At 44.1% G+C, this 17,712-nt stretch overlaps 1 protein-coding gene across 1 annotated transcript in view; it reads left to right on the forward strand.

Moving 5' to 3' along the window:
- Nucleotides 1-208: 208 nt before the first annotated feature.
- Nucleotides 209-17,712, forward strand: part of SLC9A2 (solute carrier family 9 member A2) — a gene marked incomplete at both ends in the record, with an annotated part of 86,958 nt that continues 69,454 nt past the window's right edge. Inside the window, one exon of the mRNA XM_081254465.1 lies at nucleotides 209-518. Coding sequence (XP_081110591.1) covers nucleotides 209-518 — 310 coding nt within the window. The remainder of the gene's footprint in view (nucleotides 519-17,712) is intronic.

The raw sequence follows: 17,712 nt of genomic DNA on the forward strand, positions 1-17,712 counted from the left end.
CCACCAGGCGCCGCGCCCGCTCGCGGCGGGGACCCGGCCGGTGCGCTGCAGACCTCCGGCCCCGCGGCGGCGGCTCTCGCTGCCCGCTCCGTGCCGGGCCCGGCGGGCGGCCCTGCCCGCTCCGGGGCGATGCGCTGAGCGCGCCGAGGGCCGAGCTCCGGGACGACGGCCGAGCTCGGGGACGACGGCGGCGGGGGGAGCCGAGCCCATGGAGCCGGCGGGTACCCGGCGGAGCCGGCGGACGCCGCCGCCGCCGCTGCCGCTGCCGCCGCTGCTGCTGCTGCTGCCGCTGCTCCTGCAGGTGGCGGGGCCGGCGGGCGCCCTGGCCGAGACGCTGCTGGACGCGTCGCGGGCCATGGGCACCAGCTCCAGCCCGCCCAGCCCCGCGAGCGTGGTGGCTCCGGGCACGACGCCGTTCGAGGAGAGCCGACTGCCCGTGTTCACCCTGGATTACCCCCACGTGCAGATCCCCTTCGAGATCACCCTGTGGATCCTGCTGGCCTCCCTGGCCAAGATCGGTGAGCGAGCTGGACCCGCGGGGTGCGGCGGGGACCAAGGCCGGGAGGGTGCCCGGATCGGCGAGTTGACCTCTGGGTCGTGGCCGCCTCCCCGTGGACCAGGGCAGGGAGAACAGAGCAGCTTCAATGAAAGGGACCCTGGGAGGGGCAGTTTCATGCTTTGGCTCTTGAGTGGACCTTGGCCTGGAAATAGCCCCGGAGTTTTAACCCGTACAAACTTAGCGATTTGCGTCTTGCTCTGCCTGGAACGCCGAGTGTGAGAGCCCCCTGCTAAAGCTGAGACCTCTTTACTGAGGAAGGAGGGCAGTGGGCTGAAGTTCATGAGTCTCACCTACTGGGAGAGGGGCGCCAGCAGCACCCAGGCTAGAACGGTGGAAGCCCTGGATGCTTTGGAGAGAGGCGTGCCTTGGCAGGGACGCAGACCTTGCTGTGCACCTGACTAGTGAGGTGCCTGGAAGGGGACCAGGGACACCTGAGTGTCTGCAGCACGACGGGGACGCCCTGTCTCCTCCCTTCCTCGGGGCTGAGGCTGTCACTCTCCAGGAAGCACTTTCGTGGTGACTGAGGCCAGTGAAGCCAGATGCATGTTTAAAAATAATTAACCCACGTTTCCAAACGACCCTTTAGTCTCCTTTGGAAAGCAGGAGCCTCCGAATGGAGCTTCTCATCTTCATTTATTTTCACCCCACATAAACTTTTGTTAGGATCGTGGAGCTTTACGTTATTTGTACTTTATATTTTAAATACTTTTTAATTTAAAATACGGCAACTACTGTTGTTGTAATGATTCCAAAAAGTTATCAGGTCGACAGAATTTATGCATTATTGCGTCTGTTTTATACATCTGCTCCTTGAGAGGTCCCATGCTCTCTGGTCTCCATAAAGGATGAAAAGAAACATTGCTGCATCCCCAAGCCTAGAGATTGGTGGGAGAGATGGCATACACCACAGCACTCATAATCCGGGAAAGTGCTGGGTGGGATCAGACATTCAGAAAAGATGATACGTAGTGTGGGGAGGAGGGAAGCACTTCCTCATGCCGAGGATGCGTTTAAACTAGGTTTTCAAGGATGAGCAGAAGATGGTCAATTGGAGATGAAATGGAACAACATTCCAGAGAGGAAAAAGCAAAGGCCTAAATTGAGAGGGAAGCACAAAGCAGGGATGGTTTATAAAAAGTGCAGGGTGCAGGAGGTAAGCCCGGAACAAACCTTCCATGTCAGATTAAGTGAACTAGATTCTGTTAATGGTGACCAAAGGAGGCAAGTGCTATTTAAAGGCTTTGCAGCCTGTAATTGCCTGGTTTTGATATGGCTCTACTAGTTGAGTGTTTTCATTTCGCCTGGGAAATGGAATAAGGGGGAAAGGCTGTCCCCGTCTATTATGCACATTTGCATAAACTCGTTCCCTGTCATAGTAAACGCTGGTGCCATCTCATGCGGTCCTCACAGTAGCCCTGCCAAGTAGGGAGGGCAGATATTAATACCCACTCGGTAGAGGTGGAAACTGAAACTTGGAGAGTCTGCCCGAGTTGCCCATGGACGCACAAAGTGCGGAGCCAAGCGCAGGCTCCGTCTACCGTTTCTCTCTCTGAGCCTCTGTCACTGAAGGGGTGCTCCCATGCCCTGTTTCCATGACTGCTTCTCTGTTGCCATTTCTATTCAATTATAGCTCTTTCTTCTGTTCCTCCCTCCTGATTATTTTAATCTGATCAATCACACTAATAACAGCCGCTAGTAGTCACTTAAGTTCATTAGCTCTAATTTTCACAACCACCCGGGGCAGGTATGATGACCCCGTTTCAGATAGAAGGAAACTGAGAGCTGGGGAAGTTACCTTGCTGCGGGATGGCGAGCCAGAATTCCAGCCGGCTCTGCAAGATATCTCATCTTCCTGTCTACCCTGGAGGCTTGTTTGGTGTCAGGCTTAAATGAGAAGAGATCTGTATACCCTTCTTAGGACAGTGCTGGGCCTCCAGCGAGTGCTGAATATTGCCACCATCAGGAGTGGTGGAAGAGTAGCAGGGCTTACTCTGCCGGTTTTCTGGCACTACGGTTCCTGTTCCCCTGGACTGGGCTGCCTCTTGCATTTTCCTGCTTCTGTTTTAGGCTCTGCCTTTTCCAAGCGTTCTTATTCTGAGCATTGCCTTTTTATACTTGCTTTTTTCTATCACAATCCATTCCTCTTATGTGACGTTATCGTGTTAATTGTACAGTATTTTATCAGAAGGCCTTCTTGCTTGTGTGAGCTCATAAGTGTATTTATCTGCCTGTGGGCAGTGTTCACATCCAGATGTGTTTCTGTTCCCTGGCCCTTGCTGTCCTGCCTGTCTCTTTGCCTGTACCCAAAGTGGAGCTTCTCTGACTACTGTTTCCTCTTTCCTCCCTGCACCTGAGGTGGCGCCGAGATGGAAACAGACAGATGTTCGTATCTCCCAGCCAGAACGGTCTGAGTGGAGTGGAGACCGCCGTGGTGGGGTGAAGGCTACGGTTCTCAGAGAAATAAGTGTAGGCTTCCAGTACCAAAAGCTAGTGCTTGAGGGTCTTTTCTAGGTGCTGCCTTGATACAATCCAACCCTGTCCTCTTGCTGCTGCGCTGTTCCCAGAGGAGCTGGGAAATGCCCAGGGATTCCCCCCTCTACTTCCCCTAGGCCCTCAACTTTCTCTTTGGCTTTGGAGAAGACTGTGCTGGTACCAAGGGCACTTTTACAGCCCATTAAACTGTGGTCTGGCCATTCAGATTCTACTTTAACTCTTGCACTGGAAAAACTGTTGCTTTGGCAGGACTCATATGACTTAATTGGCTCACATTTGGGTAGGGTGATGAATTGAGCAGTGCAGGGGGACGTGAGGCTATGGGGTAACAGGAGTGTTAACACATGCAAAATGCCTTGGTTTCTATTTGGGGTACTTTTATGCTGTGTACCTAATGTACCTGAGCTTACCTGCCCCAGAGAACATGGAGAAATGTTGCTAGTGATTAAGCTGAATGGGGATCACAGATCGCCCCCAATGGAGGCTCCTAATAGCATTTGTAGGAGGTTGAAATCATGCCCGAGGGTGAATTCAGAATCGTTTTTGATATTGCTGCACAATATAAACTTAGAAATAACTACAGTCAGAAGTGAGAATATGCATTTTTGGCAGAGTATTGAATGATTCAGCTTTTCATTGTTTTACTTGATTATCAGGGATAATCGACTTTCTAATTGTTTGGTCAAAAAGAAAGTTCTGTAGAGAAGAAAGTTTCCTAAAATGATGACGATGGTGATGTTGTGTATGTGTGTGTGAAGTAGGTTAAATAAATAGAAGAACATAGCAAATTCAGTCCTCCTTTGAAAAGTTAAAAAAAAAATTTTTGGCAAGAAACGTCTCCCAATTTGTTTTTCACTTAGATCCTCATGCATGTGAACTCTTATTGTTCTTTCATTTTGAATGTTTATATTTCGAATGAACTGTTGATTTTTTTTTTTTTTTTTTTTTGCGGTACATGGGCCTCTCACTGTTGTGGCCTCTCCCGTTGTGGAGCACAGGCTCCGGACGTGCAGGCTCAGTGGCCATGGCTCACGGGCCCAGCCGCTCCGCGGCATGTGGGATCTTCCCGGACCGGGGCACAAACCCATGTCCCCTGCATCGGCAGGCGAACTCTCAACCACTGCGCCACCAGGGAAGCCCTGAACTGTTGATTTTTTAAACAGTTATAAATGCTTACTTTGCTTGGTAAATCCTGTATACAGGGATGGAGTTCTACAGCTTGGAATAATAGGTAGCCAAAGAATGAAGAAGAGAAAATTTTCCTAGAGTGTTCTAAGATTGTGTCCTCTGATTTCCTTGCCCATGATGTGGGTCAGTGGGATTTGTCCTAAACTGGGTAAACTTGGGCATGCATTCTATCTCTGTTCAGGGTGCTGGGACAAAGCAGTGGGTCCCCTGCTGTTTAAAGTAACAAAGCCCCCTTCTGTGTCCTCTGTGTTTCCCCAGACAGCCCCTCATTTATCTTACAGTCTTGGGAAGCTGGCCTGTTTGCCTCTTCCAGGTGTCAGCTCTCACCTGCCCTTTTCACTTCCTTTACCCTTGAACTTGGGCTTAGGATGCAGCATTTTCCACTTCTCTTCTTCCTGTTGTCTTGAAATTAAATAACTTGTATTATTATTTTAAGGGAAAGACAAAGCCATTTGGTCCATGAAGGTTTCTCCTCTGGGCTCCAGACTATCCTGAATTTAAAATAGAAACCAGACTTTCTTTGGTTAATATATCCACCTGATTACTGAGATCCTGATCTCTGGAAAAACCTATCCTTGCCTTTGATCTGTTTCTTTTTGTCATATTTTGTTTTCCTGAAGCATATTCACTGGCTGGTTGGTCAGTGGATGAAGCTCATGGTCTTCACTTATTATTTGAGCCACATCTCGCTTTGAACATACGTCTAAAGCCAGGTCCTCCTGATGGCCTGTGTTTGTTCCTAAAGAAGCTCAAAGAAGACTTCTAATTTCTTACTGTCTCAAAACCTCCAACTCTTCCTATTGGGCCAACCATACATTTCCTGTTTTCTGTCCAAAGGATGACTTCAGTGGGTCTCTTTCTAAAGACTGTTTCAGGTGCCTTCTAGAATTATCACTGCACTCTACCACAGACATATTTTTGTACCTTTTAAAATAATAGCAGGTGATTTTCTACCCAAAATATTACTCTTTGTATCAACTTTAAGAATGAGAATAATATTTATCATTAATAAGATGCTTTATTTTTTACAGAATTCTTTCATATAGCTTGAAGCCCTAAAGAAGTATACAAAGAACCTTTTGTGTAAACTTATTTGTTCCTTGTAGGGTTTAAAAAACTCACTGTAAAACCAAGTGAATTGGATGGTTTGTATATGGGTAGATTTTCACCAATGATTTAATTGCTTTAAAGTTTATAGTTGTTTGGCTTATCTATGTCCTCTTAGTTCAGTTTTGGAATCTGTATTTTTATTTTTCTAGAAAGTCATTATTTCATTTGTGTTTTTAAACTTATGGGAAGAAAACTTATGATTGTAAAAATCTCCACTTTGTATTTAAGTTCTACTTTATTATTCCTAATATTGTTATTTTTATCTTTCTTTACTTTGATCAAAATTCATAGAAGTTTATACATTTTTCTGGTTGGCTTCTTTTTCAGAGAATTAGATTCTGGTTGGCTTCTAATTTATCAATTTCTGAACTTTATTATTTAGTTACTCCTACTTTATTTGGGTGTATTTTGTTATTTTTATTTTTTTCTGCGGTACATGGGCCTTTCACTGTTGTGGCCTCTCCCCTTGCAGAGCACAGGCTCCGGATGCGCAGGCCCAGCAGCCATGGCTCACGGGCCCAGCCGCTCCGCGGCATGTGGGATCTTCCCGGACCAGGGCACGAGCCCGTGTCCCCTGCATTGGCAGGCGGATTCTCAACCACTGCGCCACCAGGGAAGCGCGTATTTTGTTATTTTTTAAAAAAAATGTTGAATTGAAAGCTTAGCTCATTAATTATTGAATTTACTTGCTTTCCAATATGTTGACTCCCACCTTACAAGGGTAATTAATCCCTGAAAAAACACTTACAGTTGAAAACATATTTAACGTTGCTTTCAATATTTTCAATGATAAATATTTTTATGAACTCATAAGCTCCACAGTTGGCATGGCTAAATGACATTAGTCTTATTAAAATGGACAAAGGTATTTCAGTAGTTTACTTTAGTTGTTATAACTTCTCATAAGCCATTTTCCCTTAATATATTTTTTCAAAATATGACTAGTTCTCATTAAATTCAAAGCAATGAAAAACTGACACTTGACGATGTTACAAATAAAACGTATTCATGATACTCTAAGTTATGTAAATTTATCTTTATTGCAAATTATAATAATAACAATAAACAACATGGCAAAGACTAAAGAATTCAGTGAGATGATGCAACCATCTGTATTCTGAGGAGAACTTAACACAACATATTAGTGATAAAACTGAAAAGATGACTGCGTGATGTATCAGCCACCAATTTAAAGCCTGTAAAATCCAATTTGGTCTTTATGAAGTCAAATAAATGCTTTATGAGATGAAGTAGTATTAAATGAAACTCTTCTTAAATATGAATTCTCATGACCCAAATGGGTATAACTTAGAGGAATGGCAATATATGTATTTAAGGCTAGAAGTATATCCTTCTGATCCTATTTTAGTTGCGTTGCACAGATTTGATATAAAGAGTTTTCACTGTTCAGTTTTCAGTATTTTAAAATTTTCTTGAGATTTTTTTTATTGTAGCCCATTGATTATTTAGAATTGTAGTAGTTCATTAATAAACACATAGAGATGTGTGGTTATTTTTTATTTTATTCATATTTTAGTCCATTTTGGTTATATAGACTTGGTTGATTTTTGATACTGATTGAGATGTCCTCTGTGACTTAATAGGTGGTCATTTAAAAATACATGTCAAGGCTTGCTGGAAAAAGATTGTGTATTCTCTGTTTATCATGTGCAGGGTTTTATACAGGCACATGTGCACATATACAGACACACTTATATACATACCCACAGAGGACTAGATGAAATTTCAAATTACGGTGTTCTAATCTTTAATAGCGTTACTAATTTTTTGGGCTACTTTATATTTTAGGTTCTGGGGTACATTAAAATCAACCTCTAAGATTGTGATGTCAATTGCTGTTTGTAATTTTCTCATTTTTTGCTTTATATAGCAATATTTTGACGCTATGTTATTAGGTACATACTAGTTCAATACTGTTATATCTTCTGAGTGAATTCTTCCTTTACTTTTTAAGTTACGTATTAACTTCTCTATTTTAAATAATTTTCTTGTGGCTCAGAGTCTATTTTTTATATATTCCTACTGCTATTCAAAATAACTTCATTTTGCATATGTATTTTTTTCTGTATCTATGTTTTTCACATCTATATTTTCCAGACATATCTTTTCCCTTACCATAACTATCAAATCAACTGGATAATTTTCCTTTAACTGTGGCTCATTAAACCACTTGTAGCTGATTTTGTATCTTTAATTTAAATTTTCAAATATCTGTAGTTTAAGGAGACATATAATTACATATATTGTGCATAATGATATATTTGGACTTTGCTCTCTGTTTACTGTGCTTTTACTTGGTGTCTTCAGTTTTCTTTTCTTGCCATATTTTGGCTTAGTCAAATTTTTCCTTCTTTTTTTTAATACATTATCATATATTCTGTTTCTATTCCTTTTGTGGTTACACTTCAGTTTTAATATGATTACCTGCTTTAGCAGGAGCCAGGCCAGACTGCCTTGGCTCACATCCCAGGTACATTTTCCTACATATTTTGTAGTTGTATGATTTTTGGCGCATAACTTAAATTCTGAGATGTTTTCTGGGATGTTTACTTGGTAGTGGTCTGTTTTCCTCATGCTGTGAAAGGTTCTTACAAAATGGTTTTGAGTGCTCTTGCTGGGACCCAGGGTTTCAGTGATTGGTTTTTAGTGTTAGCTTGATTTTAACTTGGTTCTCAGTTTGGCTTTCCTATATGACTCAAGAATTTGGTTTTCCTAAATGACTCAAGGTAAATAGATCTTATATATATATTATAAGGTGGGGTAGACCTTGAATTTTATACTTCACAATTGAATTTTCCCTCTGCCATAAAAAGTTGACATGCTTCCTTCCATTTTTCCTGGCTATAGGCAACTTTTACTATTTATTTTTTTATTTGGGACAAAGTAGCTCTTGGAACTCAGGAATTTATGCATGAGTCCTTCCCTTACTGGTGTGAAGTCACATTTCTTGTCCTCATGTAGGTATTCAAACGCCAGATCCTAGCACACAGGGCAGGTATTTTGTCTGGAATCCCCCTGGTTCACTGTGGCTTGAAATCCTACTGACATCTCTTGTTTTGATTTCTCTTCTTATTCCTGGTTTCCTATACATTTTCCTTTATTTTGAGCGTGGCTAGATATCAATATTATATGTTTGTAGTAAGAGGAGGCTCTGTGTCCACATTGTTGGATTACTCAGTGACATTTTACATGGTACTTTTTAAAAAAGTGCTTTCTATGTAATATTTAAAGTCCATGGACATGTCCTCCTTATGGACTATCATAATGGGTTCTCTTTAATGTAAGGTGAAAATAGTATGCACTTTCCTAATTTTTCAGTATGAAGGATTTGATTATTCTGCCTTTGTTTTATCTGCTATATTTCCATACTTGGATAGAAGAGCAATAGCTCAGCAGTTGAAGAAGTGTTGGACCTACATTTTGGAAAAGATATCTCCAGATTAGAAGTAGGAAGACCCTGTTCAGTTCCACTTCTGCATCAACTTTGCGTTGTGATCCTGGCAAGTCTTCCCTACTTAGTTCTTGCATTTAATTAGTAGAAGTAGGGATCTTTATCTGTGTCATCTGTTTAATATTTCCATGGGGATAATATGAGATACTCTGTAGGGAAGGAAAACATTTACAACTAAGATTTTACTTCTATAGCAAAAGAAACTTAGGCCAAGAGAAACATGTGTTCATTACATCATTACCCATGCGTGAACATGGGTGTCTTGTCATGCTGAATGAGACACGCATAGTTATAGTTTACTCTCTTGCAGTTACATCTCTTAAATGTAATGAATCATAATTGATGTACTTCCTGCAACAATCCTGCACATTGTTCATCACTGTCCAAGGGCTTTCTTCATCTTGACTTTTATAGTTTATTCCTGTTTGAAGATGTGTGTATTCCTCTCCCTCTTCAGTTGTTCCAGGGGAGGGCACAGGAATCTCTCTGAAGGCCTTCTTTGTGGTTGTGACAAAATCATATGTTTTAATTTCTTTTAATTTAATTTTTTTTTTTTTTTTTTTTTTTTGGCGGTATGCGGGCCTCCCACTGCTGTGGCCTCTCCCGTTGCGGAGCACAGGCTCCGGACGCGCAGGCTCAGCGGCCATGGCTCACAGGCCCAGCCGCTCCGCAGCATGTGGGATCCTCCCGGACCGGGGCACGAACCCGCGTCCCCTGCATCGGCAGGCAGACTCTCAACCACTGCGCCACCAGGGAAGCCCTAATTTAATTTTTTAATTGGAGTCGAGTTGATTTCCAGTGTTGCGTTAGTTTCAGGTGTACAGCAAAGTGACTCAGTTATTCAATACATATATATGTGTGTGTATATATATATATATATATATATATATTCTTCTTCAGATTCTTTTCCCTTATAGCTTATTATAAAATATTGAGTGTAATTCTCTGTGCTATATAGTTGGTGTAGCCACTATGGAGAACACTATGGAGGTTCCTTAAAAAACTAAATATATTGGGGCTTCCCTGCTGGCGCAGTGGTTGAGAGTCCGCCTGCCGATGCAGGGGACGCGGGTTCGTGCCCCGGTCCGGGAAGATCCCACATGCCGCGGAGCGGCTGGGCCCGTGAGCCATGGCTGCTGAGCCTGTGTGTCCGGAGCCTGTGCTCCACAACGGGAGAGGTCACAACAGTGAGAGGCCCGCATACTGCAAAAAAACAAGACAAAACAAAACAAAACAAAAACTAAATATAGAGCTACCATATCATCTTGCAATCCCACTCCTGGGCATACATCTGGAGAAAACTGTAATTCAAAAATATACATGTACCCCAGTGTTCATTGCAGCACTATTTACGATAACCAAGACATGGAAGCAACCTAAATGTCCATCAACAGAGGGATGGATAAAGAAGATGTGGTACATATATACCACTCCTCCTCCTCCCCCTCCCCTCTTCCTTCATATATACACATATATATGCGTGTATACGTATATGTATATATATGTTTATATGTGTGTATATATGTGTGTGTGTATACACACACAGACATACACGCACACACACACACACACACACAATGGAATATTACTCAGCCAAGAAAAAGAATGAAATAATGCCATTTGGAGCAACATAGATGGACCTAGAGATGATCATACTAAGTGAAGTAAACTGGACAAAAGCAAATACCATATGATATCACTTATATGTGGAATCTAAAAAAAATGATACAAATGAACTTATATACAAAACATAAGTAGATTCACAGACATAGAAAACAAACTTATGGTTACCAAAAGGGAAATCGGGGGAGGAAGAAATTAGGAGTTTGGGGTTAACAGATACACACTACTATATATGAAATAGATAACCAGCAAGGACAAAGTCATAGTTTAAAGGTGAATTTCATGTCATTCCTTAGTGTTGGCATACAAAGGCTCACGTGTTGAAAGACAGAAAAATCAAATTCACCATTACGTTTAGCAATCTCAACTGAAAATGAAACAGAGTACACATGCCCACCCTGCGTTGGAGGAACTCCTCTAAGGCGGCCTAAAGGTTTTGTTAACCATTGGACGCCCCTTATGGAGGCACAGGGCCGTGAAACACCCCGTTGCCATATTTCTGTGACTCTGCCACTGCCGTTTCTGCTGCTCCTGATTCCTGAGCTTGTTTCCTGTGATCCACGGGCTGGGAAACCTAAGCGGTGCAATGCGCCCCAGCACAGTCTTCTACTGTGGCATGGAGGGTGGAGATGGGTGAGGCTGGGTGGCTTCTTTCATAGAGTAACAATAGCTAATAAGGATGGAGCCTTATTCCATGCCAGGTATTTAGGTCAGGTGCGTTACACCCATTATCTTATTTAATCCTCACAGCAACCCCGGGAGGCAGGCACCATTAGGAACCCCAGTTTTAAAAATTAGATGAGGGGGGGCTTCCCTGGTGCCACAGTGGTTGAGAGTCCGCCTGCCGATGCAGGGGACGTGAGTTCGTGCCCTGGTCCGGGAAGATCCCACATGCCGTGGAGCGGCTGGGCCCGTGAGCCATGGCCGCTGAGCCTGCGCATCTGGAGCCCGTGCTCCACAACGGGAGAGGCCGCAACAGTGAGAGGTCCGCGTACCGCAAACCAAAACCAAACCAAACCAAACCAAAACAAAAAATTAGATGAGGAAACAGGTTCAGAGAGCCTAGGTGTCACAGCTGTTAAGTGGAAGGGGTGGGTCTGCAGCAGGTGTACTTGGTCACTCTGCTGTGCCTCACCCTGTCACCCTGCCTTCCATGGAGACGAATATGAAGTTCTAGACCTCCATCCGTGGTCTCCGGAGTGCCTTGATGTGCCTTGTCTCGCTCACCCTTAACCTGGACCCAGGGGCCTGCGCTTGAGTTTCCTGCTGGAGCCTTATTACGTCGTTTGGACCGTCTCAGATTTTCACTGTAAAGTTGGACAAAAATAACATCCTGTCTGCTTCGTAGGGTCATTGTGTGGACCAACTGAAATAACATGTGAAAGCAAGTTGTGACTGCAGAGTTAAGGTGAGTGTGATCTCACGGTGACTCTGCACTGCGTAGGACAGAAAACGCTACGAGAAGGCAAAGTAACCTCACTCCTAAGTAGTATCAGAGCTAGAACGTGCATCTAAAATTCCTTAATCTTGGTCTAGCCTTCTCCACCTCCCTAACTTAGGGAAGGTAGAATTCTAATGCTTTTGAAATATATTTTTAACATATTAAGGATTCATAGGTTAGAGGTTCTACCCATTATAACTTGAGCTACCATGTAAATTTTAATAGGACAAAGTTCTACTTCAACAAATTTACAGGAGAAAAGATGTTAAATCTATTTCACTGTTGCACACACATACTTACTGAACTGCGTGCACACACACACGTGCACATAGACACATATGCACACTTTAGGACGTAAGCTCCATGAAGGAAGGGAATTTATCTATTTGACTCACTGTCTAGAACAGTGCCTGGCACGTAGTAGGTACTCAATAAACAATCATTGTGTAAATAAATAACTAAATAATATTTAAAGATACTTTTTGTTTCATCTCACTTAAATCAGGTGGTAGCGAAGGTTACCATCCATCCTGGTTTGTCCATGGTGTTCATGGTTTACATTTCTTGTCCTAGCACATATCTTAATACTGTGGCCTTTCCCTCTGAAATATACTCGCTTGTATGGTAATTCACTCGGTCACTTATCATGCGTCTGTGTTTATTGCACATGCTTGGTGTGGTGACCTAGGCTTTGTTGCCCAAAAATCTGAGTTCACCCACTTACTAGCTGTGGATCCGGGGGTGAGTTAATAAACCTCTATAACCTCAGTTCTTTCATGTGTAGGATAATGACAGTCACTTCCTGATAGGGTTGTTGGGAGGATACAGTTAATCCACTTAGAAAACTTGCTGCCTTACAGGCCTTGGAGATTTGGTTAGCCCTTGGATGAGAACAGATGTCCTGTTTCCTTCTCCAAAGCCTCAGAGCATTATGCCCCCCAAAGTCTCTCCTGTCCAGTGGTTCTGTAGCAAGTCGTCAGATTGTCTAGATGCTCCTGTCTCCTGCTGTTGTTGGTGTTATGCAAAAGTTTCTCTCTAAATCATGCATATTTCGGTATCTGATATTGCACACATTTAAAAATCATCATTCTGCTTTTGTAAGCTAATTTACAATGGAAAAGAAAATGCTTCATTTTATCCCAGGTTCCTGTCTTGAAACTGAAGACTCAGAGTCAGGTGAGCCCTTCTCTGCAGGGGCAGCCTCTCTTCCAGACCCTCATCCTGACACCCCTGAGCTGCTGAGTCTACTCAGTGTCATTGGGGTCCCCAGACATGTCCACTCACACACAGGCAGGGGAAATGCACTTTTCAGTAGATTTCCAAGTCCCTTTGTGTACACACGGGGCTCCTTTAGGAATCTGGATGGGAACGAGTTTTAAAATAAATGCTACCCAAAGTCATTATTGCTATTTTAAAACTGTCCGCCGACCCTCTCTATCACCAGTACCCTAAAGCAGGATTACATGTTGGCTGACTGTACATTTTCTCTAACAAAACACTGGAATGGTGAGGAGGAGGGATGATGAGAAATGGCAGCCCCCCCTTTTCTATCTGATTGAAGTTTCCCTTCTGCAGGGTTGGGAATGATACACCGTTGGTGTCAGCTGGTCTCCTTAGGAGAATGGGCATCATTCTTTTTGTTTTTTGTTTTTTTTGTTTGTTTGTTTGTTTGTTTTTTGCTGTACATGGGCCTCTCACTGTTGTGGCCTCTTCCATTGCGGAGCACAGGCTCTGGACGCGCAGGCTCAGCGGCCATGGCTCATGGGCCCAGCCGCTCCGCGGCATGTGGGATCTTCCCGGACCGGGGCACGAACCCACGTCCCCTGCATCGGCAGGCGGACTCTCAACCACTGCGCCACCAGGGAAGCAGGAGAATGGGCATCATTCCTTGTGCCTTCTCTGGTGAACTGTCTGGAAGGCCAGGAAGATGCCGCCTCTGGCTTGAGCTCACATTTTTAAGGGAATTAGAAAATATATATGCCAGCTTGCAACAGCTCCAGCCCCAGTCTCTCTGTGCCCTGTAGTCCCGGCTGACTTTCTGTAGGGCTTTTATCACTGTCTGACATGTGGTTGTTTGTTTATTAGCCGCTCTGTACTCACTGTCCCTCCCTCCTCCTGTAGAGGTTTCCGGGATTGATACGTTGTATCTTTTGTGTTTGTCTACTTCTGTGGAGCTTGGAACGCTGGGTGGTAAAACTTACCGTGTCTACATTCTCAATACTCTTTTATATTTTCAGTTGTTTGACATCTGGCATCCATGTTGCTTCTCACAGGAGTCTTTATTTTGTTTTACCTCATCCTTAATCCGGCTTTTAAGTGCTGATGGTTTCGCCAAAGGGATTGGTTGATTTGATAGCTAATGTATGTATTTAACGACTTTACTCTCTGCAGTGATTTTTGTTTGTTTGTTTTTTTCTTTTCATTTGATCTTGCTGTTTTCAATTTTGTGTTTTGAAGTCACATGACATCAGGGGAGTTGTTACTTACCGATCCTAAATCTTTGGACAAATGTGCATCATTGACAGGACTCCGGTCCTCCGTTTTTCCACTAAGTGCGTTAGTAGGTTTGACTGTTATCTTGATGAAGCATACTAAGTATGATGAAGGTGGAGCCATAAGAATCTACATAATGATCCTTAAGATTCATACATCCTGATGTTCCTTGAAACCCTGGTGGTCTTTGCAGTGAAAGGCAAATGGTACGACCCGTGGGTGTATGAAGACCACTGAGCTGGTAATCAGAAGCCAGGGAGGAAGCAAAGTGGACAAAAATGTTATGATTCTAGGACGTTTGGAAAAGAGTGTAAATTTGCCAAATAGGGCACTTTCTTAGTTTAGCCCGAGGCCCCAGTATGCCCATAGGTCCCCACCATGTAAATTACTGCTGACTAGAGTTGAGTGCAAGCAACCACTTGATTGAAAAATGAAATCAAGTAGCAATTACCGGCAATTGTGGGTTCCTTTCTTATACTTTGATCTGCTTATTTTATGCAAGTGGTCAATTTGTTTGGAAGGCAGGCTCTTCGAGGACTGAAAACCAAACAGAAAATAAAACTCTGGCACAAGGTGGTTGGGTGGATGGGGTAGGCTCCCTGGATAGCCTTGTACAACTTCACGATGACAGTGGGCAAACAGCAAAACCCAAATTGCCATGACTAATTTACCAACACATGGGCTGAAAGACAAATCCCAGGATTTAACATCTAACCCGGGGCAATAAAAGAAAAATTGCTTTCAACCGCTGCCCTGCACGGAGAATTTTGAATCTAGGTTACAGTTTTATCACCACTCCCCAGCTCAGAGATTCCTCCCTCCCTGCCCGCCCCGGTCTGCCAGCAGGCTCTGCAAAGGGTCTGTTCTGAAACAGTCACCAGAACTTGACTACTCCCTGGATTCTGTAATTCCCCCTAAACAATGCCTATACACTGGAAAGTTTTTACCCTCCAAACGATCTCTTCCAAACCTAATCCTTTCTTGGTCAAACCCCTTCTCTCGCTAAAATGGAAAATGAAGAAAAAAAAAAAAAAGAAAAAAAATGGGGGTCTAGAGCCACAAGGAGATGAAACCCAGTAAAATTAAGGATGCTGAGCCCCGAATGAGGGCTGCAGGATTCGCTTCATAGTCGTACAATCTAAACCTGCAGTCCGGACGGATGCAGAACAAGTCCTGCGACCGTTCTGAGCTGCAATTCACATGAAACACAAGCTGGAGACTTTTCTAAATAAGAATACTCAGCGTGGCCAGGGCCGGCGCTCAGCATTTTTCCAGCAAGGATCTTGTTTCCCATCTGGCTGTGTGAGAAACTCCCCCAGCTCACTTTACTCCTCCGGATGAGATACGTGAAGGGAGGCACGTATTTCACGCCCAGGTGTCATATATGCAGAAATACTTTGACAACTGTCCGGTGTCATTGTTATTTCCTGTGGCAGAGTTGCTGCCTTGGTGAGTTTTGGGGGTGATCTTCGCCAGGCTGTCTGTCTGGATGGTGCGGGATGTGTATCCCACCTCGGCTGCACTGTGCTCACGGAACATTTTGCAAAATTGATACGATACAAACCTCATGTCGTTCCTCTGTTGGCTGCCCTAGAATCTGAGTGTGCTGATAGCGAGAACTGAACATCCTTGGAACCCATCCCCCTGTCCCCTTGCTCCTGTGGCTTCAGGAAGGAGAGTATGACCCGTTACCAGCGTAATCCAAGATGGTCTGTTTGGCAGGAAGTAGCCAAGGCAGTAAAGTACATAACTGGTTTTGGTTTTTTGAAAGCCAGCTAATGGTAAACAACTGAATAGAAAATTCAAAACCATGAATAACTCTAAGGAAGACGTGAGAAATAAGATTACAGAAGAGTACAGTGTGTTTGTTTATTTATTTACTGTTTCTTCACTGGTGTCCCTCAGACTTCAAGCACAGTTTCTTATCTTGGAAAGGAAGAGATTGATTTGCTTTTTCCAAGATCGTTATGCAAAATAATTATCATACGTATACTTTACATTGATGCTGATTAGCCAGCCAGTCTCTTGCATGTCAATCACTTGGAAAATCCCTGGACAAATAGTGACCTTGTGGACCACGGACATAGCCCTCTAGTGAATGGGGTCTGTGCTTGTCCTTCCATTGGAATAGATTTTAAAGAGATGTTGGAGGGTTCTAGAATTCCATGAGGCACAAGATGGGGGGCTGTATCAGTGGGTTGTTTATTTTGCCATGTGTTCACTGGGCCCCCCACCCTGGTTCAGCCTCTTTAACAGCCAGGAGAACTTTGCTTGTGACTGGCCTGCCCCGGATTGATGGGGCAGCGGAAGCCTGGGAGGCCCCTGGGCCTGTCTGCTGGCCCCCAGGACCCCGTGGACCGAGGGATCCAGTGCCAGGAGCATCTTCCCAGCCACCCTAGTCCTACTCAGAGCCTGGTTCCTCCCAAACACCTCCATGGGTGGGAACCAAAGAACTCTGTCATTTGAAGGGATAGCTTGTTATTTTTTCGATTTGTGACATTTCTTGAAATCTAGAGAGATATAATCTCCCCCCTCCATATATATGTGTATATGTGTGTGTGTGTGTGTGTGTGTGTGTGTATATATATGTATATGTATATATATATAAAGCAGCATCTCCAGCTGCCTCTGCCTTTGGCCCCAGCAGATGTGTCTTTTTGTGACAGGAAACTCTCCGTCAGCTTTGGATACAGTATCTTACGTGAAGCACCATGAACCTGAAGGGCTTCATGGATGACTCTGTGTGTGTGTGTCCTTGTCTGCGTGTGTTATGCACACCGCCACACAGGCACACACACACACACACACACACAACTTTTAAGTCTGTCATGAGGCTGCCAGTTAAAAACTAAATATGAAATTTCTAGCTATGGATATTTGCAGAGTCTACTCAGCAAAAATACTTTTCCTGCTCATTAGATACAGGCTAATTCTTTGCGCCCAGCTTCTTATACAGAGGAATATATAATACTGGGAATTGATCTCATCTGACCGATGGCCCAGGCATAGAAATGATGAGTCTGAGATTGAAGGATGGGTTTAGTGCAGGTGGTGATGAAACCAGGGTGTGAGTCGAATCCGTGCCCAGCCCTGGCTCCGGGATTGGATCAGGATCTGACCTGCCCCTGGTGGACAGGAAACTCCCAGGCCAGTGGCAGTGTATCCTCAGATGTTACGTCCGCCTGCAGAAGTGAACGTCACCACCTCCATGCGCTGGCCGGCACGTGTCAGAGAACTCAGCCCATTGGCAGAAACCAGCCCAGCAGGGACAGGGAGGCCCCTGGCCCCTCACTCACTTGCTTAAGAGATGGGAAGCCAGATGTTTAATTCAGG

The sequence above is a fragment of the Mesoplodon bidens genome, assembly GCF_964165515.1.
Source record: "Mesoplodon bidens genome assembly, chromosome: 14".
Classification (NCBI taxonomy): Eukaryota; Metazoa; Chordata; class Mammalia; order Artiodactyla; family Ziphiidae; genus Mesoplodon; species Mesoplodon bidens.